We start from the raw sequence: 16859 nt of genomic DNA, 5'->3' as shown, positions 1-16859 counted from the left end.
GAATTATTGATTTTATAATACACACCTCATGAACTAAATTTAGATTGTTTTGATATGATTTGTCCAAACTAGATAGCTCAGATTTGCTGTCTGCCATGTCCTGCAGTTCTCCAAGGCAGCAGCCCTCAGTGTCCCAGGGTCTTTGCAGTCTGTAACAATGTCTGTATTTACAAGGGATTTTTCAGTCCAGGAGAAAGTAAGCTAGTTACAGATGTGATTTGCTAGAATAATTGTGTTGCAGCTAAACAGTAGGCCTTCTCCCAAGCTGTATACCTCAGAGAAACACCCTCTTGTGTTAATGTCTTCGCTAGCAGCCAGTGCTCATCATCTCTGGTCTGCAGTGTTATTAAAAACCCAGCTAGATTATTCCATCTATGAGAGACAGGAAGATCTCATCCCTGCTGACTGCCATCTGCCTTTGCCAGAATCCATGATTTTTTAACCATTCACTAAACAAGAGTTCAAATGCGAAAACCTCATTCCCTACTGCCACTGCTCTGCTGTCACTGGGAGATGAGAGACCATCCATCTCCTGCATCAGCTTCATTTCTGTTGATACAAATAATGCAGGGGAGCAAAGGCCTCGATGTGTGTCAGAAGCTGCCAAGAGTATTGGCTCATTAGTGCTTGGGGGTGGCAGGCAGGAGCTGCCCAGTACATCTTGAGCAGTGGCATGCTCTGTGTGGTCCCTGCACACCTCAGTGGCTCCAGTGCTGAGAGCCTCATTGGATCATCTCTCCTGACAACATATTCCAGATGGGTAAAGATACTTCCAGCTGACTTTAGTTAAGGCTTTTCAGGGAATTTTGGTAGCAAGGAGGAAGCCACTACTAAGGTATCAGAAAGCTCTCCTATGCTCGGCTTTTTTTCGGGTCCTTCTCTTTTTTTGCTGCCAAGCCTTGCTGTATGCCTGCCCCCTAGAACCTTCCTTAGCCCAATCTAGAAAGGAGAGAAAGATGCCTGTCCCTGTGACAGAAATTGTAGTGATGTCTTGGTCTCAAGGCAGACCACTCAATCACCTCAGAGAACTCAGAGCCAGGGTGACCATGTGAGTAATCACAAACTGTGCCTTTAATATTTAAATGCCAGTAATCTGTAGTGGAGATCAGGGCTTAGCTGTGCTAAGCATTGAATGTATGTATAGACTTAGAGACAGCTCATGGCTGGAAGGGCTGGCAATCGAAAAAAGCCCAAGGATATCAGAAAAGGTCAATAAACACAAATCCATTGAGATGACATGCCCCAAGGTCATAGAGAGTCAGTGGGAGAGCAGGGCTCACAGAGGAGAGCCTTGCTTGCTCCCAGTCCTTTTCACGTTGACCCCATAACTGGCACCGTCCTTATACCATACTGACACAGACCTCAATGCATGACAGAACAGTGGTGCCAAGTGTTGGTGTCCTCTCAGCAGCAAAACATTTGCATCTTCTTGAGTGACTCCCCCCATCCACCTTGCCAGCTGTGCCCCACAAGGCTCAAAGGCAGCCGTCGAGTGATGGAGTAACAGTGAATGCATTCATATCGGCATCACAAAACTTCTCTCAGAGTGACTAATCACGTAGGAATACAACACAGGCCATCTCAGGGATCTCTTCCCCACCAGTTAACATCAAAGATTGTGTTGACATAGCTTAGCAGCACTGCAGGAGCAATGGAATTGCATCTCTGTCTTACATTGGTTGTTATGAGAACAGCTCTGGGTGGAACACAGGGCAAAGCTTTCTCTTCCATTGAGGCTGAAGCATCTGAACTCTGCTAAATCGATGAAGCCAATGCTTAGATTTTCTTTTTCTCCTAGTCATCCCCTTCCAGGGACAATCTATAGAAGCCTGGGCTCACAACAGAGGAAAACTTTGGGAGGATTCCCTCAGAAGTGGTAGGAATCTCTCTCTTCATTGCGTAGAGCATGAGGAATGAGGAGAGGAACTTCAGTCTGTTGGAAGGGAAGGAGAGATTTTCAACCTGTGGTGTAAGGATGACTTCCATCGGGTCCGTGACAATCTCCAAAACCTAGCCATTTAGTGTGTGCAATACACGGATGTACCCTGCAAACCTGAAGTCTTTGTACAAAGTTCAGCTCTTCACAAGAGAACAGCTGGAAAACACCAACCGAGAGTGGATGTGAAACCTGGGACATGTATGTCAAAGACACTGTGTTCTGAGAAGGGTGCTGGTTTCTGTAAGCAATGCCTGAATTACCTAAAATGTTGTGAGGAGCCTCCTGACTGTCTTGAACACCCTGGGATTCAGGGATTTACAGCTACTACCAGCTGCTCCTATCGATGCTTGAAACCCCCAAGATCAAAGTTCTCTCTACACAGCCCTTTGAAATGTCGCCTCCCTTGCTCCTTGTTCTTCCAAATGAGATGGAAAAGAGGAAAATAAGGACTACTGTAGTCAGGCCATGAATGATCATGGCTCACTCAGGCAGATTTTTTTTCTGCCACCTTCCAAAGCTGGCACCCTGTGAAATTCAGGGACAACCAAGTTATAAGAGCAAATTACCATTGCCAGCTTCCAGCTGGGTGATGTACCACACTGCATGGTGGGTACTGGTGTGATGGACATTAGTCAGCACCTGCAGGAAACATTGGGTCTTCTGGACCAGGTGTTGGCCTGGTAGGGTCGCCCAGCTTATTTTAAAGACCACTAAGTGCCTTCATGTAGGGAACGGAACTGAACCTGAGGTGTTTGCATCAGATGTGAATCACACCACAGAGCTTGATCTGACTGGCATCAGCTCATTTCATCTCAGCTGAGCTCGGATCACTGAGAGAGACCTGCAGAGTGTCTTGGTCTCCAGAATCACGTGTGACCCCCCTAGCACTCTCAAAAAAGCTGTCGTAACCTGCCATCACTGCTTCATTTCCCTACAAGTGTGTAATCATTTAGGTTGGAAAAGACCTTTAAGATCATTGAGTCCAACCACAAACCTAACGCCATGGAGGCTCCCAGCAATCAGGTGTTTATTTTTTAGATATACCTGAGGAGTTTGCAGAGGAAGAGGTTTCTGCAGGCAAGGAACAGGCATAACCCCAGAGGGCTGCAGCTGGCTAGATCAGCTAATAACCTCAACACTGGATGAATTTCAACAGTGCTTTTTATGCATAGTTCTGTGATCCTTTGAGATGAAAGATGCCACAGAACTGTAAATCTGTGCTGTTATTATTATCTGAATTGATGCTTCTTCAATACTGCTGGAAGTGACATATAAATAATAGCATTATGATCTAATCAATATCTCATATTTACATCTCCCCTTTCATCCAGAAAGATCACAGAGCTCTTTGTAAGCAATGTCTTCACAAGTCCCTCTCAGTTGAGCATTACAGTACCAAAGGGAGCCTGGTGAGCCAATATGTAATTATGCTGATATGGTTTCACCCAGTTTCAAGCCACTTTGAGATCCCACTGCATCTTAGTAGGTTAAGACAGAAAGTGATGGAGAGTCCAGTACCCATTACGTGCCATGAAAGGGAATGTACTGTCAAGGTAGAATCGGTCATGAGGCACCAAAACTAACATGTCTGCACTTGTAGAAGTGGCGCAGAAACATTTAATGACTGAATATAGCCAGGAGCATCACTGAACACTCCTTCCAAGTGCAAAGGTGTGCTAAGTTTATAAAAGTTTATAGACTTCACACTCCTGTAACCAGAAGAGAGCAGAAAGCTCAACATAGACATGGACCAAAGTTAGCAGGCAGATTGCTGTTAAACACTGTGTGCATGTGTTTAAGGTATCCCCACTTCCTCACCATCCCATATGCTTTGCATTTACTTTTGGACAGAGTCTTTGGAGAAAATTATAATCTCCTTCTAAGAAACAAGGGGCCTCTCTAGTTGGGTCAATTTTCTTATTCTAAATGTGAAAGCAGAAGTGGTTGTTGTTTTGTGTTTCATTTTTTAAGAAGCCCTGCATTTCAAATTAATAACATCCTTCTGAGAAGGGGGTAGGTCAGTCCTGTGGCTGTGCAGAGGATGTACAAACTTAAGGCCAAGAGATTGAAGAGCACTTTTACCTGAATTGTCAAAGTGAGTTGGCAATACAAGGAGGCCACTACTGAATTACATCACCTCACCAGCTCTCTAGGGAGTGTGGAATGAGTCAGAGCCCAAGAAAAGCTTTGGAGAGCCCTTGGGATATCGGTTCAGCTCCAGCCAGGGTTAGGACTGGTTGCATTTTTAATGGTTTCTATGAAAACTGTGTCAATGACCATTGTCTGGTACCATTTGAGTCAAAGCCATTTTTACTGCAAGCACCAGAACCTGAGCTGGTATTCATGGTCTTTCTGTTATTAGGTATAGCGAAGATGTCCAGGGGATGAGGCTCAAATCTAAGGGACTGTTCCCACAAGTACAGCAGTTTCTTCTCACAGAGATAAGTGGCATGAGACACAGGTTCAGAAAAAAACTTCACATCAGCCCTAAGTCACCGTCTGCAACATCTGGGAGCCCACAGCACTTAGCTGAGAGCCAGATGCTGAGTTACCTTTAGTTCACTGCACACAGGCAGAGGTAAGGGGTTGAGAGCAACACAAGCGTGGGTACATGGCATCCTCCTGTGTGCAACCATATCTCTGTGCCCTCTTGTAGGAGAGAATACTCTCGGTACACATTTTTTCCCCTTATTGCACCCTAGATCCCTCTGGCTGTAGGACACAGAGACTTGCAGGAAGGGCAGGCACAGGGTACCCGTGCTGCTGTGAAATGTGTGGTGCTTCTCTCTCAGGTCCTGAGCTGTGTGAACCCCGACAACGTGAACAGCCCCGAGATCCCAGTGAAGATCCTGAACTGTGACACCATCACGCAGGTCAAGGAGAAGATCCTCGATGCCATCTTCAAGAACGTACCATGCTCTCACCGGCCCAAAGCTGCTGATATGGACTTGGGTATGTGAGTGCACAACAGGCCCTGACTGCCCCTGGGCAGGGGGGAGAGGGGTATGGGAGACAGCCACACTCAGTCCAGACACTGTTTGCTGGGGCAGGTGCCACCTCTCCAGACTGAGTGTGCCTTTGGTGCTTGTGCCAGGCAGAGCAGCAGCAATGGTGAGAGGGCAGAAGAGACTAATTAAATTGATGCATTATGCTCCTGGCTTGTGAAATCTTTGGCACTGAGGACTTACAAAGGCCAGTAGCCATCCTGCTTTTCTGCCCTCAGAATTCAACTTGGATAAGGGTATGGAAAAGGCATGGCTGGGGCTATCCTCGCTGCCCTGCCAAAGACCCCTGGAAAAAAACCCTGCCCAGGGTGGTGTTGTCAGCAATGTTCAGGCTGCAGAGATTTATTCCTAGCTCTTCTCTGAGTAGTGAGGGTTTGGATTACATATATCTTCTTGCTGAGATAGTCACAGCCCATGCAGTACTAATTACTCATTGTCCAGGCACAGGAAAGGGGATGAAGCATCCTCTGTTCAGTGGGCTGCATCTATCTCATCGCTGACTGCTTCCTTCTCCAGCCAGCACCCCATCACCAACAGCAGGGCTGGGAGCTGCTGCTCTGAGGTTTCCTTTCTGCAGAGGACTAGGAGGTCTTAAGGAAAGATTAGTCCTTCTGTTTATGAATTCATGCTTTTTTTTTTTTCTCAGTGGTTTGCTTCTTCATGCATTGCTCTGCTCGGAGGGTGGAAAGAGCAGCACCAACTTCACTTGCATTTCTAGGCAGTTGTGTTGTTGAGCTCTGGGGCACACAGGGAGCTGTACAGCCCAGTGCTGGGGTGCCTCTGAGGCCAAAATCCATTTCTGCCCAAGATCTGGAGCAACGATGCTGGAATGAGTGAGCCTTAATTGGGGCCCAGAGGCAGATGTGATATTGCACCTGGAAGTTACTACAAAAGAATGTAGAAAAATATGCCTGGGGCATTGCTGAGATGTCTGGGGAGGGTACTGGGGACTGCATTGTAGCTGTACCTGCCAGAATTTGCCCTCAGTGACCTTCAGTGAAAGATACTTGAGTGGAAAATGATGGAGTCTATAAAACCCAGCAAAGTAGAAGAGGAACCAAAAGGAGAAGGGATGAACTGATGCCAAGAAACAATTCACAGCAATAATGGAGGCAGGAATGAGAGGTCAGGGATTAAAGTTAAGTGTCTATATGTGTGTGCATATGTCTGGGGAAGGAGGGGATTCTTGACAGAAATTGCAGCAAGATTCCTGCTCGTGAAAGGCAGTTAGAATAATGAAACAAGCTGCCAAAACCTGCAGTGGTAAAGAAGAGATCATATAAATCATCAAGAAAGGACCAAAGATAATTCTGGAGCTGCTCTGAGTCAGCAGGGGAATGGTGAGTGCTAGTGTAAGCATGGGGGCACACAGGGCAGGGTGCCAGGGCACAGTAGACCGGAGGAGTGGGGTTTACAGCCAGATCTCCTGATCTGTCTGGCACTGGATGGTGGCCACAGAGTCCATCACGTTTGGATCTCAGACTGGGCGTGAGTGGAAAGTGGTTTCTTCTGCTGTAGGGATGAACTATGCATCCATAAGGGAGGCAGGAATTTCACCTGCATGTTGCAAATGCCAGGGATAAACCAGAGTCCACAGATTTTGTTATAGCTCTGAGAACTGACAGATACCGAAGTGTGTGTGTGCAGGGTCCCAGCTGGAGACTGACAATTTTGCATCCAGGATTCTTGCTGTTTTAAGAAATAGTGGCCCGCTGAGTAGTGCTGAGGACCAGCAAGTTCCAGAAAGTCTTTATGAGCATGTGCACCCCTCAGATGACAGACTTGTCCATATTGACAGGAGACTGCTTAATGAGCAGCTGTTTGCCCAATAGCGTTGATGATGCAGTTGGGGAAAAAATACCCAAAACAAAACACACACACCCCCTCATCTAGTAGAAGAGTGTTGCCAGCAGTGATATAGTTGCAGGATCCTTTAGCACAGCAGCTAACAAGGTGGGAGGAGCAGGGCTGGCATGGGTAAAGCAGGAAAAAGAGGTTATGCACGTCCAGCCACAGCTCCAGCCCAGCCTCTATGCAGGAAAAGATGTTTGTTGGCACCTGGCATCCCTCCGCGACAGTGAAGGCAGCAAGAGGAGAGCAGAAAGCACTGCTGGCCATTAGGAAGAAGCACAGAGCTCTCAGCCCCAGGCTGAATCCTCAGAACTGCAAAGGCAGCTGAATCAGCCCTGCCAGTCCATGCTAAACAGTAGGTCAGAGCAGATGACTGTAATATGGCCTTGAAATCAATGGTTTTCTAAACAACAACACCATTTTCTATTACCATTAAAATTTTCTGGGCTTTCTGTCTATGCTAAGGCCAGATTGCTCACACGGAAGAAAGCAAACAAGCTAATGAGTTGTTTTGAGTTGTTAAATGCAGGGTAGCTGCAGGCAGAGTGACTTGTATGTGTCGCAAATGTCATAATGTTTGGCAGTTACCCAGACAACTCATGGAGGGGGTTGTCAGCTGAAAGCACTTATTTTGGACACCCTGAGGTTACATTTTAGTCCAAAGCCCAAATTGCAGCCCCCTGAGTAAAGGCTTCTTTCTACAGTGGCTATTTTTGTTATTACTACTTTTTAAAGCCCTCACCATAAATAAAATACCCCACCTTTGGGAAAGCATTATGGTGTGAGGATCACAAACCAGGAATTTGGCTTCATGCTGAGGCATTCACTCTTCCCCGTGTTTCAGTTGCTTTTTGAAAGGGACGGCTGAGGTGATGGGAGCTGCTAGGCTGACTGTCTTCCACTCGGTGATGCTGCCTTAGGCTCCTGTGAGCCGTGTCAGGCCAGCTTTCACTGCCTCCGTGTGGTGCGGTGCTGGGATGCGAGGTTCAGCCTTTAGGAGGCATTTAAACTGGGTCTAACTCTAGTATATATACAGTGAGGCAGGCAGCTTCCATATACAGGATGAAATGTTCCACAGGCATCTTCCATCTATGTGTTCTGATACAAACATTTTTTCCCCCAGCCATGGCAGTCCTTTCTCCACCCCAGAAACAGAGCTGAGTTTCTCCTCTCTTCCTAGAGATCATCACATACTAGACGTTTACCCATTTTTGTTTCTTACCCACCTGGCTGTACTGGTGCCTGCAGCATACAGACAAAGTTTATTCCCCTGTTTCCATGCCAATCTGTCTCTCACGTGGAAATTGCTGGGAAGTGAAAAAATACTTAAAAGACTAAAGGCACCCCTCCCCAGCTCTTCAAGCTAATCCTCCACAAGCACAAGTGGTCATGAAATAGGGATCAAGCTTGGGTAAGCCACATGCTTTTGTTCCACACGCCATTGCTGTGCAAAGTCAGCCACAAACCATTTCACAGCCCTTCACGGGAGACTTTGGGTGTTTAGGAAAGGAGTAGGAAGCACAGTATATGGCATGAGCAGTTGGCTGAAATGGATTGTGTGCATTATGACGTAGAAATGCCTGTAAAGGATGCTGTAACTGATGATGACTAGCTCAAATGAAGGCACTTGGAGTGAGCTGGCACATATTCATCCACCTGGGTATTTCAATTACCCCTGAAAAATATTCTCTCTGTTACACTTTTCTCCTTTGTTCAATGGGCGTCTTGAGGGTGTAACGTTTTCTAACGTATTTGAGGTGCAGGAAGACATGTCCCCATCTCCCCACAGTCATTCCCTAGCCAGGCATTGCTACAGCTCAGAGAAGCAGCTTTTTATCAAAGGCTCCTGGAATTCCTTTTTCCGAGTCAAGTTGAATAGAAAGGTTGTTTCTTAAAAAAAAAAAAAAAAAAAGAAAAAAAAAAGAAAAGAAAAAAAAAAAGAAAAAAGAAGTAATTCCTGCGTGCAATAAAAAGATACACTATCTGCTGAATGAAATATAAAAGCTTCACAGCAGCTGTCTCCTGAGTTTGCATTTACCGCTGCTCCTGATTGGAAGGCTTGATAAAGATAATGGGATTTTTTTACCTCCCTCCCCCTTTCTCTGGAAGGTGGAAGTGTAACAAATTGGATTGGAGTATGTCTCTCCTTTGTGCCAGCTCGCAGAGGAGTGCGCAGATCTGATGAGAGAGGGGACAGGGTGCTGCCAGCGAGGAAAAAGCTAACAGTTTTCACTTAGTGCTGTGAATACAGATGTCAGGGTCACCTTCTCCTCCTTTGCACCCTTCCTTCCCATTCCCTTGCTCCCAGCCATTGCCTTTCCTTGCAAGACCACTGAGCTGCCAGCTGGCATTCATGGAGAAGGGAAGTGTGGAGTGCTCCTGTGAAACTAGGAAGAGTTGGGGGACCATAGCTGGGGGACCTTTCCCTGTCTTTCCTCAGATGCATGATGTAGCAATTTGTATTTGGTCAGTGCAAATGGGCTGCAAAACTGAAGCTCTGCAGGGTGTTTTTCTCCTTGTCTTGCTCAGGAAAGTAGCTCTTGTGTGGAGTCAGACTAGTCCTTCCTCTTCCTCGCATGGCCCCTTTCTGCAGGAAGGCCAAGGGGAAGGCCTTGGCAATCCTCTGTCTCCCTGCAGGAGCACAAAGGGCTTGGGGGGACATCCTACCATGCCTCCAGCTCCCCTGGAGCAGAGGGAAAGCTTCTTCTGCTATGAGGAGCTTGTCCAGCCTTGAATACAAATAAAGCACAGGATGAGGAAAACTCATGGCAGAGCCAAGTGCAACACTGAGAACCTCTGCACCGCCTCCCTGAAACACTACATGAGTGTGTGTCTCTCCCCAAAGATGAGTGAGGAGAGAGGAGGATGACAGCAACATGCAGAGCCCTGAAGGATAGACATCAAAGAGACACCGTCCCCAAGGGACCATAAGGAAGGCACATAAGGGACACACTGTGACAGTAGAGTTGGCTTTGGCATTCTGTGGGGCACTTAGCAAGAGCACAATTTCCCAGCACAGCCCAAATTTCAACATTTTGTGCTCTTTGAGGCAATTTCTGAGACCAGTTACCTTCATGGAATCCAGTCCAGCTGGGAATGAACAGAAAGCATCATCCTTGGATATCACAAAGGTAATACAGGTGAGGATCTAAGGCACTGGAGTAAATGAAGGGCACTGCAGGATCAGTGCTTAGCCAACATGACCTTTGCTTACTCTCTGAGTATCTCCAGCCAAAGTAACACCCAGCAATAAACACAGCAGCTGACCTCTTTGTGCTAATTTAAATGAATAATAAAGGCAAGGGGAGCTTCCCCAATACATTTTAATTATGTGATAAGAATACTGCTGAAACCAAAAGAAATTTGCAACAGTCCTTGCATTTTTATATTAGGAGAAATAAGCAGGGGTGGCAGGTGATGTCTCCATATCCAAGAGTTCATTTTAATTAACTCCTGCAAATGAATAGACTTTCTGCTTTGACTCTGGCTAAACTCTGTGTGGCTAGGTCACTGTGACTGAGACACGACAACCAGAAAGATAGCTTTGGATGGTCCAGGTTGTCTGTGGTTAAAGCACAGCTTTCCCTATTGTCACCAGTGATACTACATTTCTTTCCTTTTGGCTGTGTTTATGTGTTCCTTGTCTATACACAAGTGTGTGAGTCCTCAGTGCTCCTCCACATGGAGCATCCTTCAAGATTTGAACAAAAGGTGGTACCCTGGGAAGTGACAGGGCGCTCCAGTGCTGCAGAAGGAAAGAAGCATTCATTATTTCAGGGTGGAGGCTGGAGAACTGGATGTGGTCAGAAACTGGAGCCCTTCTTCCCACAGGTATGCTGCTGAAGGCTGGTAGAGATTACATGCTCCGTGGAGCAGGGTCTTTGTTCCATCTCAGGCTCTCTTCTCCATTGTCCCTCTACTGTGCCTGAAGCCAAAGGCTTCCTGCTCTCCAGCACTTCTGGATTCCAGTAGCAAGAAGTGTTGTGTGAGCACTAATGGAGATGAACTGAGAGCTGAGCAAGACACTGCTTTGCCCAGGGGAGCCCTCTCTGTGCCCTAGCCTTGGATCTCTCATCTCCCTAAGCAACTGCTCTAGGTTCTGACCTCTGTGTGGCATCACTCTTTCAAGGAGTGGGTGTTCCCTGTGGAGAAGTGGTTTTGTGATCGCAATATCATTTTATCAAGGGTAGAGAAACCAGTCTGGATAATCTGTGACGTGACTTTGAACATTGCCATATGGCTATGATTTTTGCATACTTTCCTGAACCGTCTCTCTGAACTTTTAATGGTTTATCTGTCTTCTCTTTCCCTCTGGAAAGAGGGCTCTGGACATTTGTGCGTTCGTATGTTGTGCATGGTTGGAGGCATCTGACAGTGGGTAAAGGCAATGACTGATGTGCTGCTACATGGATGCAGCCTTCACATGTGTGACTACAAGAGTTATGGGCACAGGGATTACTGGGCTGTATCCCCTATCAGAGGCTCTGCACATCAGAGTTCAATGTCCCTGTTCTTGCAGAGTGGCGGCAAGCAAGCGGGGCAAGGATGATCCTTCAGGATGAAGACATCACAACCAAGATAGAGAATGACTGGAAGAGACTCAACACGCTGGCACACTATCAGGTAACTGTGTGAGAGGATGGGTAGAAGGTAGATCAGCTAAGAAAACAGCAAGAAGGGCAAAGTGTTATTCTCTAAGACACAAGGTAAACAATAGTTGAGTGGGCAATAACTGGGCAGAGCGCCTGTGTTGAGTACATCCATCCTGTTCCACTGTTCTTGTAGTACTTACCCTGCACAACACCAGAGATTAAGCCAAGGGAAGAAAAAATCCTCCATCTCTCTCAAAGGAGAGGCATCCCTGGTGAGTGAAGGATGTGAAGAGGAGATATGGACATGAGGACAACACGAGTTAACCTTTCTCATGTAGACAAACAGAAAGCAAGCCTTTCCGTGCCCCTTTTTCCTGTGCATCAATGGCCTTGTGATGCTAGGAGAGTTCAGAAGGATGGAAGAGAGAAAAATGGAAGGGAAGAACGTTTGGTGTCAGGAAGAAGGAGGAGGAAAGCAGCATGACTGAAGACCATAGTGCAGTGGGGTTGTCACTGACCTAGGAACACTTGTTTTCAACCCCTGTCCTGATCCATGTCACACGCTTTGGGACAGGGCTTCCCTTTATCTCCGCATGTCCTTGAGGTCCATAAGAGAGTGCTAAAGATGTCCAAAAATATCTTACACAAGTAGCAGATTTAATGAAAAATTGAGCTTTGGTCAAAAGCTCCCTCACTCCTTCACCTCTTGCCAAAAAAAGCACCTCATTAAGTTTAATCCAATGCTAACAATTTTGTTGTTTCCTCAATCACACCTCAGCAGTCTACATTTCATAACAAGATTTCTGTGGTTTTGGTTTGGTTTTGTTTGTTGGTTTTTTTATTTATTTAAGAGCTGACCTGAGGAGACAGCAAGCAATAATTTGAAAAGGAAACAAAACTTTTCACTTCGGATTGACTGAAGCATTGCTGGCTGACTCCAGAATACTTTTTTTCAAGAGGAGTGGGGACATTTTCAATTTTATTTCACCAATAAACCACAGGCATAATTTTATTTCACTTCTGTGTTTTTTTCCAGTTGTTTGCTTCAGGCAACAAGCTCCTAGCTATATGGATTAGCTGGGGCAGAACAGGTCCTCAGCTGCCAGGATGCTGAGCTTTACACCATTTACCCTGACTGTCCTGAGGGCAGACATGGAACATGCTGGGACAGACACTGATAGTCCTTTTGCCTCAGTTTCCCCTTCTGTACTCTGGGGCTAAAACTATAAAGAGCCAATAACTGCCTTCCATGATTGCTGAGGGGCTATTTAATTAGCCTCTGCAGTGCTTTGAAGATGAAAAACTCTATGCAAGTGCTAATTACACACAAGAGTTAGACGTTAGCAGGATTTTTTTTCACCGATCTCCTTTTCATGGTGTCTTATTTATCACAGATATCCATGATATGGCTCCTCTGAGCCACTGGCTTGTTAACATTTCTAATATGGGACCCACATGAATCGCCTTGTTGTAGTTATGGAAAATCTGGCTTATTTCAGAAAGTTCTGTTGTCTTTTGAAACACTGTCCTATGACATCCTGGAACACAGCCACCCCAAACCTGCTGCTTTCACCTCTCTGAGACCCTCTGACACGGCAAAGAGAAAGAAGTTGTGGTAGTCACTTCAGCCCAGCAGTACATTTGTAACGTGGAAGGGGGAGGCTGTACATGGAGAGGTTGACACGATCAAAGTGGGAAATGGAGGTACCCATTTCTGAGCTAGGTACCTAGATATCATCTGCAATTGAGGTGGAAGGGATAGAGGATTTCACATCAGTTTTATCATCCTTATGGGACAGCCCACCCTTGGTGTTTGAAATAGCTCAGATTATTTTCTTCTTCTCACACTCCTTTTCTGCATAAGAGCTTCTTTGGGAAGAATGTGCTGTCAGCTTTAGTAAGGTTAGTGCATAGACTTGCGTCATTGTCACTGAACTTGGAATCAGGACCTCAGTGGAGCGGAGCCTGCTTTATCGTCAGTTGTGCTATTGCCCAAGTGCAAGCTTCCAGCAGTGTAACAGGAGATTTTGTCCCTTTTTTTTTTGTTAATAGACACACGGAAGAAAGTATTTGAAGCTTTGGGCCAAAACTACTGTCCTATCTACAGTGGCACTGGTTTATGGCTCAGCTTCTGCTGCTTGAATGTCTGCTGTCCTTGGAATGCTCCTCAGCCAGTCTTCAGAAGCTTATTGACGAAGTCCCTTTTTCTTTACAGGTGCCAGATGGATCTGTGGTAGCTTTAGTCTCCAAGCAAGTCACTGCCTACAATGCAGTCAACAACTCCACTGTCTCCCGGACATCAGCCAGCAAGTATGGTAAGGATTTGTGTGCTGATATGGATTGAGAGAGCACCAGAGAAGAGATCCCAAACATCATGGTGATTACAAGACACTGAGCACCAGCAGACAGAATGATAGGCAGATGACTAGTTGATAAGATTGCTTGAGGGATGGCAGGAGAGGATTTATTCATCTAAAACTTTGGCACCTGGTCCAAGCTGGTTGGATTGCTCTTAGGAAGTACTTCTCCTCCCTCATTAATAAAAGGAGGAGCATATATAATTAGCTGCCTGCATTTTCAATCTCTCAGTCTTGCTCTTAGAGTTTGCATAGGGAGAGGCAAGCGAGAAGCACTGCACACTGTATGAGCTGAGTCATTCTGGCGGTCAAAGTCCTTGCAGCATGGTCTTTTGTGAAGGAGAATCTGTGGCACAGATGAGCAACCATAACCTACACAGGGTATAGACCTGTCTACAGATATATCCCAGTGTGGGTGTTGTATGTCCCACCCAGCTATCTTATTATCCCAAGGGAATTTGCACCTGCAATAATAAAAAAAAAATGGCTTACTGAGGTCTTGTATCAGTATATCTCAAGGCAGTGGATTGTTGTTCCCGCTCTACCCATGAGACAACTGAGAATGAGACAGCTGTGAAATAGAGACCAGGTGGAAAGTCTTCTGTAGAGACAAACAGAGACCTCCTGAGTCTCTCACACCAACACAGACCTCTCTCCCCTGCACCAGAATTGCAGCCCAGGACATGTCTCACTATGATGATGGTGGATGGCAAGGCAAAGCATCTCCAGTGTGCAGAGTGCTGAAAACCACCCTCCAACCTGGATGCAACTGCCAGATCAGTTTATTATTATTATTTTTTTAATTTACGAAAGCATCTCCAGTTCTTCTTACTCCTTTTAGCTTGAGGGAAAGTAAACCTCCTCAGTGTCCAGAGGAGTCCCCTTCCTCTTTCTCCAAGGACATAAGCAATCCAGCACACCTTATTAATATTCATCCTCTTTGCCATGTTGTTGCAATTACTGAAAGACACAGTGACCTTTGAAAAGGAAGACTTCAGAGGGGTTAATTTCTGTTGGATTTCTTTAATTCTTTTGCTATTTGCTTTTTCAGGAGGAGGGAGTGGGGAAGAATGCAGGGTGAGAAGATATGGTGGGTCAGAAGTGATTGTTAATTGCAATTAAGAAAACAGCATCCAGAGAGAAAAAGGATATTCCATCTGATAATTATGATGTAGGGATTGGTAATGCATTAATGAGGCTGATTCAGATCTTGCTACAGAAAGGTGCAACTCTCTTGTGTTAATTATGGTCGGAAAAGACTCTGCAGCATTGCTGGAAGGTCAGGGAGAGGGGAATGCCTCATGCCTACACTCAAGAGGTAAAATTTGGAGGCTAAAGGTGTCCTGGGAGAGGAAATTTCTGCAGGCCCACCTGGGGTTCTGGTTTATTTTTGGTCAACACAAGATTTTGGAGCAGGGAGTGAAGAGGATGGCTGGGCAGGAGTTATTGGATTGCTTTGATGCCAAAGGGGGAAGAGGAGGCAGCTCCTCCTGAGTCTGGGGATGGGGAGCTAGACAAGAGGTCACGTTAGCTGCATCAATATTACTATGCAAACAGGCCGTGGCCTGTTTGCTGGCCATAATGCCAAGCAGCATGACATGGTACGACTAACAACCATGTAGGTAAAACAAGTTGTACTTAGCCGTGCTGGTTACCATGAGTAGTTGGTACTCTCCCCTGAACGAGTCCTGGGCAGTGTCTGACACTGACAGTGCCAGTTGTCCCAGGCCAAAGCTTTGCCAGGGATTGTGATAAGAGGTAAAGAGCACAGGCAACTGAAAGTCAGTGTTTGAGGCTCTAATTTAATAGTGCAGACATTGATGTCATGTCTGGCTTGGCTGACAGCCCTTGTCTTTGCTGAGCTAATCACTCGGTCATTAGGTGATGCTTTGATAATAAGGCCTGGCCCATCCAGCTCATTTGGGGGCTTCTCCATCTTGCCTTGTAATTTCACCAGGAGATATACCTGTGTTGCCTAACATTACAAGTTAGTTGATGGAAATTTATTTAATACTAATATGGAAACACGGAGCTTGTGGGAGCAGGGACGTTACAGCACTACTACAACCTTCCCAGTTTGGAGACCCAAACTAATGTCTCTCCAGGGTGAACTCACCAGCTGTGATTGTCTCAGCAGCCCACACCAGAATCTGTATGAGCATCCTTTCCATGTACCGAATGGGAGAGGTACCTGCTATCGCACCCAGACAGAAGAGGTCTTCTTCTTGCCTTTCTGAAAAAAATCTTCTATTAGGTGGCATGTCATTAGCATATTTCCTTGATGAAACCTGTTGATCCCAATACAAGTGCTACTAGGGCTGAGACACATGCATCTCTTTTTGCAGAAAACATGATCCGTTACACAGGCAGCCCAGACAGCCTCCGTTCCCGCACTCCCATGATCACTCCTGACCTTGAAAGTGGAGTCAAGATGTGGCACTTGGTGAAGAACCATGAGCATGGTGACCAAAAAGAGGGTGACCGGGGCAGCAAGATGGTTTCTGAGATCTACCTGACAAGACTACTTGCCACCAAGGTACATGGTGGGGGTGGGGAAGAGAGTGAAAAATATTTTTTTTTAAAGGCTGTGTTAGAGCTTCTTGCCTACAAGAAATTAGAGACTGCTCAAAGGATGCCAAAGAGGGGTAAAGCAAGAAGAGCAGAAGGAAAATAAAGCAAAAGGAGTTCCAAACATTGTAAGGAAGGAGCCTGAATTTAGAAAGCAGTCAGAAAAGGGATATTGGAGAGCAATGAGGAGTAAAGAACTCGGGGCGATGGGAGTGTTGGAGAAAGTCAGCACAGGGGTAGGTGCTGGGGTTGTCAATTACACCGGCTTGTTGTTTGTACCAAAATTGAGCAGATGAAGACCCAGGGAGAAAATGTGCTTGGATCAGCTTCCAAGGATGTGTCACACCTCACAGTCTGAAATGGGGTCCTATGCCACAAACCTGTGATTATGTGTTCTACCTTTCCCCTGGGCCCATAAAGGTTCTTGTGCTGATGACTTGCCAGGGGGTTGGCTGTGGTGTAGCTAATACGTAGGCAGCTCCAAGAAGAGAAAGCAGAGTTAGATGTTCATCCCCTCTGAGACATAGAAAGCCCAGGGTCTCCGAAG

At 46.1% G+C, this 16859-nt stretch overlaps 1 protein-coding gene across 2 annotated transcripts in view; it reads left to right on the top strand.

Moving 5' to 3' along the window:
• The window catches only part of PLXNA4 (plexin A4), a 455447-nt gene that overhangs the window by 418916 nt on the left and 19672 nt on the right, over positions 1-16859 (top strand). For both annotated transcript variants that reach the window (XM_056341131.1, XM_056341132.1), the window contains exons 25-28: positions 4732-4891; positions 11315-11418; positions 13603-13702; positions 16090-16280. In XM_056341131.1, the coding sequence (XP_056197106.1) occupies positions 4732-4891; positions 11315-11418; positions 13603-13702; positions 16090-16280 (555 nt within the window). The remainder of the gene's footprint in view (positions 1-4731; positions 4892-11314; positions 11419-13602; positions 13703-16089; positions 16281-16859) is intronic.

This window comes from Falco biarmicus, chromosome 5 (genome assembly GCF_023638135.1).
Source record: "Falco biarmicus isolate bFalBia1 chromosome 5, bFalBia1.pri, whole genome shotgun sequence".
NCBI lineage: Eukaryota > Metazoa > Chordata > Aves > Falconiformes > Falconidae > Falco > Falco biarmicus.
This window is presented reverse-complemented; position numbering and strand designations above follow the sequence as displayed.